Source organism: Sphaeramia orbicularis, chromosome 6 (genome assembly GCF_902148855.1).
Source record: "Sphaeramia orbicularis chromosome 6, fSphaOr1.1, whole genome shotgun sequence".
In the NCBI taxonomy this organism is placed as follows: Eukaryota; Metazoa; Chordata; class Actinopteri; order Kurtiformes; family Apogonidae; genus Sphaeramia; species Sphaeramia orbicularis.
This window is the reverse complement of record NC_043962.1, coordinates 11,151,370-11,161,965: the sequence shown is the minus strand read 5'-3', so window position 1 is coordinate 11,161,965 and position 10,596 is coordinate 11,151,370. Positions and strand designations below refer to the sequence as shown.

Here is a 10,596-nt window from a genome sequence, read left to right as displayed (position 1 = left end):
AATTATGCCACGAAAATACATCTAGAAACTATTCTTTAAAAATGTGTATGAAATGAACCATGAACAAACTATTATTATTGAGAAAAATAAGTGCAGTTTTAACAATATTATGCCTCTGTTTATCCTTTACACATGTATATTATAATTTACAGATCACAGTGGACCTACAAATACACAAAATATTTAATAATCGGTAGAATATTGTTCAAATTTCACTCACTTCTCTTAAGACATTTCAGGATGTTCATATTTTTTGTGAAAAGATAGTTTGTAAAATTAAAAATCTTGATGTAATTTTACTATTTTTCTTTGTAATCTAAAACAAATAGAGCAATTTGTAGTTGTCAGTATTTATAGGTTATTATGATAGAATTGGGTTGAATGTAAACTAAACTGAACTAAAACGATCAGTAATATCTAAGTGTAAATTTTAATATTTCACCAATTCATCCCATGGGCCGGAATGTTCCTTTTAGTGGGCCAGTTTTGGCCACCGACCATTTGTTTGACACCCTTCCTCTAAAAAAATAAATAAATAAAATAAACCATAAACAAACACCAAAAAAGGAAACAAATGAATTACACTGGTCTGTAGTTTGAAAATGGAAATGATCTGCTTCACAGATAAATGTAGATAAAATAGAGCTGGTTTGCATGTATTTGTGATATGGAATTATTACATAAATATACGGGTTTATGTACATTTATAGATTAGATTATATTAGAATAAAAGTGTAAAGTGAATGTTCTCTAAATTGCAGACAGTATTTTGATGTAGAAATGGTTTCTTTTGAACCCATTCTCTAATTTGTGACTTAAATGTATTTTAACTCATTGTGAAAACTATCACAAACCAGCACTGAGGACTTCATTATTGTTTATAAGTGACCCGTGTTTAAAACTACTTTTGTTCTGGTACAGTTTTGCTTTTAATGAATTAATACCAAATATCATTAATACCAAAGTCGTGTTTTGTTTCGTTCTCAGTCAAAACTAAAAACAAGTCTTTTATTTGGTTTCTGATATATAATACACATACATATTAAGGCATAAATAATACAGTGCAAGTCATGTCCTGCAGCACCGAGGTGTTCAAATAACTGCTGATGTGCAGAGGAGCTGGTCTCTGGTGGATGGACGGGTTTACGGTGGTGGTATAAGTTCCTTATGTCCCTGGATTACTCTCCACAAACTGATCCACGCCTGAAAGAAAGAAAAAAAAGAGATGACTGTCAGCAGATAGTATTTACTACCTCTGTTTGGGGGATTTGAAAGGTCCAAGGTACAAGATTTAGGGGAATTTAGGAGCCTCTACCTGCAGAAAATATAAAGTATAATATTCAGAATTATTTTTCAACAGCCCCTCACACATATTGTAGCATATTTTAACATTAATCCAGCTGATGTCATCATGTTTATGTATGTGCTGATGTCAGTATAGACAGACAGCATAAACAAATTTCAACCATTTCACACTCATTGCACTAGATTTGCACACCTGTGTCCTAACATTATTGTTTTTAAAGCACTTTTTTTTCCCAGTTATTTAATTAATTTGAAGAACATAACAAATTCTAAAGCAAGTAAAACAGGGAGACTATGTCACTGTCTATATAATTTGTATTTTTATACCTCAAGCTCTTTTATTTTACTTTGATTTTTTTATTTTTTATTGTACCTACATTTGTATCTATATATTGGAAATGTAAAATATTTTGTGAAGTGTGACTATTTTTTTTATCCTACTTTGGTGTAATATTATTGTGTATATATGTTGTTCAATTGTTCATTGTTCAATAAAAAAACAAAATTTAAAAAAAAAAACAAAAAACATTGACCATTATAAGTAAATGGGGAAAAAAGGTTTTAAAATTTCATAAAACATTTGAACTTAGACCTACTTTTCCCAAAATGTAATCACATCTATTCTGGGTCACTGGCAATCTATAAACCAAATTTGGTATGAATTCAATCAATAGTTTTGCTGCTACAGTGTTAACAAACAAGCAAACAAACCAAACCAAAAAACCCTTTGGGGGGCAGGGTAATAATAATAATAATAATAATAATAATAATAATAATAATTATTATTATTATTATTATTATTATTATTATTGTTATTATTATACCAATGAAACATAGCCAATTCGGTGTGAAAACGAGGTTTGAATCATATCTCAGGTTTCAAAGATGCATAAATGTATTTGCAGGTAACTGAAAAGCCAATGCTCTATAAGGTTTTTTTTATACGTATATATTTTTTGCAGGCCCCCATAGGGGAGGGTGGGGTTTAGGTGTTCACACAGTTGTAATTTCCAGCTCCACCACTAGACGTCACTAAACTTCCCACACTGAACCATGTGCTGCTGTGTTGGCCTCACCCATGGGGTTGACACTGGAGGTGGTCTGCACAGGGGCAGTGGTCTCGGGGCCCCTCCTGGTCCCAGGCCAGCATGTCCATCAGCAGGTTGGGGTGGTTCAAACAGGACTCCCCCTTCTGTGGTTTGGGGTTACACACCGGGAACAACAGCTCTGACAGAACCAGCAGATACAAGGAGGGAAAAAGAGCAGGAGTTGGACAAGGATTAAGAAAAGGGATGAGGAAAAATAGAACAGCACTGATAGGACGTGGTATGAGGTAATACATATACGAGTTCATTACTAAGACTTTTTCTACTGTGAAAAAGAGCAATAAGAATCATTCACAATGTTGGTTTTCGTGAACACACAAATCCAGTATTACAGTCTACTCTCGTTATACCGCCAACTTCCGTTCACGGCCAAATTGGCGGTATAGCGAAAATGGCGTTACAACGGGTTGCGTCCATAATGTGCATGTCTTTACTATATGATGTCTATGCTGCCTCCGTTAACCCGTTCTAATTGCGTTTCTAAATAAATCTTGATTCTGTTATGTTGTAAGGCAGGGATCGGCAACCTTTAACACTCAAAGAGCCATTTCGACCCGGTTTCCACGGAAAAGACAACACTGGGAGCCGCACCTCGGAGGTGCCACGGCGGCGCACCTCGGAGGTGCCGCGCCGCGACGCTGGCGGTATAACGGTTGGGAAATCAATGGTATAAGTGTTGTTTGTGCATGGAACTGGGCTGGCGGATGGCGATAAGCGGAAATGGCGGTATAACGGCGGGCGGTTTAACGAGAGTAGACTGTATTACAATCTAAAACTTTAAAACTCATTGACCTTGTGGAATTCAAAACTATTCGAATAATGTATAAAGTAAAGAATAACTTACTGCCTGGCAATATTCAACAAATGTTTCGTGAAAGAGAGGGAGGCTATGATTTAAGGGGAAAGTTAAATTTAAAGATTCATAAAGTACGCACTACGTTAAAAAGTTTCTGTGTCACCATCTGTGGTGTAAAATTGTGGAACAAATTGTGTGTGGAGATTTAACCCTTTCATGCATAATGGTCACGACAGTGGATGTCTATTCAAAGCTGTTCTCTTATATATTCATGGATTTTTTGGTTTTAGTTCCATAGCAGCTAATTCAGTGGATGCACCATTGCTGTAACTTTGCTGTTCTTGATAAACCTGATCTGCACTAACATGTTTGAGTGTAAGTCAGTTCCTTGTTATTGTTATTAAACTGTAGTTAACTTTGTTTTTCTTTTAACAAAAAGTTTTGTTTTGTTTTGTTTTTTGCATGTTATCTCCATAAAGTGAGTAATAACTAATATTAGAGTATGTTAAAATGTGACAAAACATCAGATTAGCAGCATTTAAAAATATATATTCATAAATACATGTTTCTTTGCTTCAATAATTAAACTCATGGTGTCCAGCTGAATGGATATTTTTGCAATTCCATGAAAAATAGATTCATAAAAAAAATTCAGTCACGGTGTTTTTTTCATGCCTGAAAAGGAATAAAAACACTCAGGAAAAAATATTGATTAAGGTTCCCATAATTCATGCATGAAAGGGTTAAAAAAACAAACAAACATCCAACATAATTCAGTTTAAAAAAAGATATAAAGAATTGATTCTTGTGAGGTCCAGTATTTATTAATGACAGTGAGGGCTGTGGGTTTATGGATGATGTTGTACTGATAAATCTGCTGTAATTACTGAAGAAAATGGTTGAATTGTTGAGTCTGTTTGTATGACTGTACTGACATGAACATTTTGTTGGGTATAATTCAGTTACTGTATTATGTATTTGTTGTGGTTTGATGCTAAAATTAGGAAAATAGTATTGTTTGATTCTTGTATGAAGTTAGTGATAAAGGTGTAAAAGCACTGAGGGGTAGGATTCAATAAGTTTAGACTTCTTCCTACTCCTTTTTGACCATGCAACATTCAGACTAGTATGTGCTTGAAGATAGATTCGGTCCATTTAAAGGTTTTATTTTGTTTTATTTTGTTTTGTTTCATTTTGTTTCTTTGCATGTTCGAAATAAATAAATAAATAAATAAATAAAAAGGATTCATCTGGGAAACGTTTCCTCCAGTGCAGATCCAGATGTGAGTTAGCGGCTGTGGACGCTCACCTCTCTGGAAGGCACAGCAGAGGTCGGGTCTGCAGTCGCTCTGACCCTGACAGATGGTTCCTTCGGTTCCTCTGGTGGCATTGACGGTACATTGACCCCAAACACACATCTGATCTGAGCAGCACTCCTCATCCTTAGTGCAGGGCTGAACGGAACACAGGTCACATTAGAATTTTATATATTAAAAATAGAACCAATGTCCATGTGTATCATGTTCTATCACGAATCAATAAAAACTTGAATGTGTGAGGTTGTCAAGTTCTTTCCTGTGATCTTGATGCAGGAGATCGATCTCCCAACAGAAGTGGTCGGTACTTTCACTGGAGGAGAACTCAACTAATTCAAAGTCCATATATGACTTCTATCAGTGATCAGTAGGAACCATAGTGATATCTGTAGCTATTTCCATGTGATAAGCCATTAAAATATGGACCATTATAAGTAAAAGTACATTTTTAATATTTCAAAATTTGTAAATAAAATAAAATAAAACAAAATAAAATAAATTGTCAAAACTGTGAACAAATTCTCTCAAAGCTGTTCCAAAGAAGCTACATATTTTTTTTTTTTTTTAAGTCCATATATGACTTCTATCAGTGATCAACAGGAACCATAGTGATATCTGTAACTATTTCCATATTATTAGCCATCAAAATACGGGCCATTATGAGTAAAAGTACATTTTTAACATTTCAAAATTTGCAAATAAATAAAATAAAATAAAATAAATTGTCAAAACTGTGAATAAATTCTCTCAACACTGTTCCAAAGAAGCTACAAATATATATATATACATATATATATATATATATATATATACATATATATATATATATATATATATATATACATATATATATATATATATATATATATATATATATATATATATATATATATATATATATATTTTTTTTTTTTTTTTTTTTTTTTTTTTTTTTTTTTTTTTAAAGTCCATATATGACTTCCTATCAGTGATCAATAGGAACTATATTGATATCTGTAACTATTTCCATATTATAAATATTATAAGCCATCAAAATATGGGCCATTATAAGTACATTTTTAATATTTCAAATTTTGTAAATAAACAAATAAAGTAAATAAAATAAAATAAAATAAAATAAAAATAAAAGTCAAAACTGTGAACAAATTCTCTCAACACTGTTCCAAAGAAGCTACATAATTTTTATTTATTTTTTTAAAGTCCATAAATGACTTCTTATCAGTGATCAATAGGAACTACATTGATATCTGTAACTATTTCCATATTATAAGCCATCAAAATATGGACCATTATGAGTAAAAGTACATTTTTAACATTTCAAAATTTGCAAATAAATAAAACAAAACAAAATAAATTGTCAAAACTGTGAACAAATTCTCTCAACACTGTTCCAAAGAAGCTACATAACTATTATTATTATTTTTTTAAGTGCATATATGACTTCCTATCAGTGATCAATAAGAACTATATTGATATCTGTAACTATTATAAGTAAAGTACATTTTTAATATTTCAAAATTTGTAAATAAATAAATAAAATGAAATGAAATGAAATAAAATAAAAGTAAAACTGTGAACAGATTCTCTCAACACTGTTCCAAAGAAGCTACGGACATTTTTTTTTTTTTTTTTTTTTAATGAATCTGACCAGTAGTTTTGGAGAGGAAGATTGCTGAAATGCAGACATTAGTGACCTTGAGTTTGACCCTTCACGATCACTCAAGGTCAGAGGTCGTGAATCCAAACTAAAGTCCATATATAACTTCCTATCAGTGCTGAATAGTAACTATATCGATATCTGTAACCATGTACATTTTGCTGGAAATCGCTATGTATGTTGGAAAATACATGACTGTCACTGAAAAACATGCAAAATACACAAGACAATATTACAATAAATAGTGTTAAATCACTTGAGAGGTTAAATAGAGAGAAAAAAAATAATTAAAGAACTGCCATAAAAGTAACACTGGGCCTTTATGGGTTTAGTACATTTTGCTGAAAATCGCTGTGTATGTGGGAAAATATCTGGCAGTCCCTGAAAAAATACAAAATACAGAGGATAATATTCTAATAAATGGTGATAAATCATTTAGTAAATGTAAAAAAAAAGAGGAAAAAAATCATTTGGGAAGTACCACAAAAGTAGCACTGGGTCTTTCTGGGTTAACTATGAGCTAAAATGAGCAAAGTGAGGCCAACAACAGCATTATTTTATGGGCTTGTCACCGACACCTTCCACACGTGGACATATGAAAACAAGGCCGAGTGCAGCTGGAAGTGAACAACCTCCACAAAAGACTAAAGACAACAGTGGAAACATTCCCACCATATCTGTCGGTATGCAGGGGAGGCACTTGGAGTTCTGGATCTCATACAGGCAGTATCTGAGGTCACCACAGTCCTCATCCACCATGCACTCCTGTGGGGGGGGGGGGGATGTTGGAATCAGAAACAGCACAGAATTAAAACACATTAATCATTAATCGTGGATGAATATCAGACAGACCTCCTCGTTGTCTGTTTTTAAACCTTAGCTTAGCTTCCTTAGCTTTTTAACACTCTTACAATAGACATTTTGTTTTGTTTTTATATTTTAACTTGTTTCATTTCTTTGATTTTATTGTTTCTTAAAGCTTTTATTATTTTTTGTATTGTGCTTTGAGTCATCTGTACACCACTTTACTCCACTATTTACTGTTTATACGGACCCGTTAGCTTCCACCATATTGGTTGCTACTCTTCCTGGGGTTCGTTAAAATACAGATACAGTTACGAAAAATACATAAACTAGAAAAACACTCAGAGAGCGCAGACCTCCGCCAATGCAGAGCAGACCCCCCTCCATCATCAACATTTCCTGAAAATTTCATCAAAACCCACCCCCCTGCCAGAATTTTTTTTATTTGTTCCTTGTGCCAGTATCATTATTTCCTGAAAATTTCATCAAAACCCCCCCACCAAAAAAAAAAAAATTGTTCCATGTGCCAGTATCAATATTTCCTGAAAATTTCATCAACCCCCCCACCCCCATCACCTCCAAAACTGAATCATTTGTTCCTTGTGCCAGTATCAACATTTCCTGAAAATTTCATCAAAACCCACCCCCCCACCAAAAAAATTTTTATTATTTGTTCCTTGGGCCGGTATCATTATTTCCTGGAAATTTCATCAACCCCCCCCCCCACCACCACCACCACCACCAAAAAGAGGAAAAAAAATGTGTTCCTTGTGACGGTATCAATATTTCCTGAGAATTTCATCAAACCCCCCCTCCATCACCTCCAAAATTGAATCATTTGTTCCTTGTGCCAGTATCAACATTTCCTGAAAATTTCATCAACAACCCCCTCCCCCCGCCCCACAACCACCACCACCAAAAAAACGAAAAAAAAAAAAAAAAAATGTGTTCCTTGTGCCGGTATCAATATTTCCTGAAAATTTCATCAAACACCCCCCCCCCCACCCCCATCACCTCCAAAATTGAATAATTTGTTCCTTGTGCCAGTATCAACATTTCCTGAAAATTTCATCAAAACCCACCCCCCCACCAAAAAATTTTTTATTATTTGTTCCTTGGGCCGGTATCATTATTTCCTGAAAATTTCATCAACCCCCCCCCCCCACCACCACCACCACCACCACCAAAAAGAGGGAAAAAAATATGTGTTCCTTGTGACGGTATCAATATTTCCTGAGAATTTCATCAAACCCCCCCTCCATCACCTCCAAAATTGAATCATTTGTTCCTTGTGCCAGTATCAACATTTCCTGAAAATTTCATCAACAACCCCCTCCCCCCCGCCCCACAACCACCACCACCAAAAAAACGAAAAAAAAAAAAAAATGTGTTCCTTGTGCCGGTATCAATATTTCCTGAAAATTTCATCAAACACCCCCCCACCCCCACCCCCATCACCTCCAAAATTGAATAATTTGTTCCTTGTGCCAGTATCAACATTTCCTGAAAATTTCATCAAAACCCACCCCCCCACCAAAATTTTTTTATTATTTGTTCCTTGGGCCGGTATCATTATTTCCTGAAAATTTCATCAACCCCCCCCCCCCCCCCCCCCACCACCACCACCACCAAAAAGAGGAAAAAAAATATGTGTTCCTTGTGACGGTATCAATATTTCCTGAGAATTTCATCAAACCCCCCCTCCATCACCTCCAAAATTGAATCATTTGTTCCTTGTGCCAGTATCAACATTTCCTGAAAATTTCATCAAAACCCACCCCCCCACCAAAAAATTTTTTATTATTTGTTCCTTGGGCCGGTATCATTATTTCCTGAAAATTTCATCAACCCCCCCCCCCCCACCACCACCACCACCACCACCACCAAAAAGAGGAAAAAAAATGTGTTCCTTGTGACGGTATCAATATTTCCTGAGAATTTCATCAAACCCCCCCTCCATCACCTCCAAAATTGAATCATTTGTTCCTTGTGCCAGTATCAACATTTCCTGAAAATTTCATCAACAACCCACCCCCCCACCAAAATTTTTTTTTATTATTTGTTCCTTGGGCCGGTATCATTATTTCCTGAAAATTTCATCAAACCCCCCCCCCCCACCACCACCACCAAAAAAAGAAAAAAAAATTGTTCCTTGTGCCGGTATCAATATTTCCTGAAAATTTCATCAACGCTCCCCAATCCCCACCAAAATGTAATCATTTGTTCCTTGTGCCAGTATCAACATTTCCTGAAAATTTCATCAAACCCATACCCCTCTTCCCCGATCACCACCAAAATTCAATCACTTGTTCCTTGTGTCAGTATCAACATTTCCTGAAAATTTCATCAACCCCCCCCCCCCACACACACACACACACACACACAAAAAAAATGTATTATTTGTTCTTTGTGCCACTATCAACATTTCCGGAAAATTTCATCAAACCCCCCGCCCCCCCGATCACCACCAAAATGTAATCCTTTGTTCCTTGTGCCAGTATCAACATTTCCTGAAAACTTCATCAAAATCTGAATTTTTCAGTCGATTTCTTTTTGGTTTGGGCAGCTCAGGGTAACCCATGGTAACCTGTCTGGTGCCATAATTATGTTGTAGACCTCTGTGCCTTATTCTGTCGCTAAGAAAGTCCAGTTTCCCGTTCACAATAGCACTCCTCAAAAGAAGGAGGAGGTTAAATTGAATTTTTGCCTCATCAGTTAACTCTGGTCCACTGTGGTTGTTTTTAAAATGCTTTATAAATAAAGTTGGATTAGATGGCTTTTGTCTGTTTTATTAATAAAATGGGTCAAACTCATGTGGTGACAGTGAAATATTACGTCACAAACACATGCATGTTCAACTATTATGTTTCTACTTGGTATTCAGTTCTCTCTGGTGTCGTGTTTGTGAAAGCCGCAGCCCGTCGCCATGGAAACAGTCTGATGTACATCACCAGTGACATCTGAATTAAACAGAAAGGCCGACAGACCAGTCTTTCATTTGTTCACTGCACACATGTTAGTGTTCATAGTCTGTGGAAACATCTCATAGGAAAAAGTCAGACACGTACATGGTAAGATGGTATTTTTTCTTTGTTTTTTATGTCTTACTTTAAAACTTCAGTCATTAGTGAAGTTTTAATGCATGTATTTTACATCACTAAGCACTCTCCAAACACCAAGAACGGAACAATAACGCACAGAGAAGAACCGATGGGGGAATATTATATAAGAGAAATAAGAAAAGGACAAAGATATGACACTAGCTTCATTTTGTAACTTATTCTGAATCAAAATAAATACACTATTACCTGTAAAGTTGTAATAAAATATTTTATCTCTTCTTGTGAAATGGCTGTAACAATGTGATTTACTGTTGATAAAGTGTAACTGGGACTCAGTATGTAATCACTGAACCTGGTCAGAGGTGAATACTGGTGTGTAAAAACAGGAATAAAAAGAGGAATGTGTCTGAAAACTAAATGACTCCAACTTTGGTCAACAGAGTCAAACATGTGCAAGCTGAAGGAATCAGACATACACTACCAGGCAAAAGTTTGGACTCACCTTCTTATTTAAATGACATGAGATGGACCACAGATGGCCAACAAGTGC

General features: G+C 35.1%; 1 protein-coding gene across 1 annotated transcript in view; it reads right to left on the bottom strand.

Moving 5' to 3' along the window:
* Positions 1-744: 744 nt before the first annotated feature.
* dkk3b (dickkopf WNT signaling pathway inhibitor 3b) overlaps positions 745-10,596 on the bottom strand; it is a 32,191-nt gene continuing 22,339 nt past the window's right edge. Inside the window, exons 4-7 of the mRNA XM_030136852.1 lie at positions 6,853-6,945; positions 4,517-4,661; positions 2,382-2,532; positions 745-1,203 (exon numbers count right to left, since the gene is read on the bottom strand). Of these exons, the coding sequence (XP_029992712.1) occupies positions 1,179-1,203; positions 2,382-2,532; positions 4,517-4,661; positions 6,853-6,945 (414 nt within the window). The 3' untranslated portion in view covers positions 745-1,178. The remainder of the gene's footprint in view (positions 1,204-2,381; positions 2,533-4,516; positions 4,662-6,852; positions 6,946-10,596) is intronic.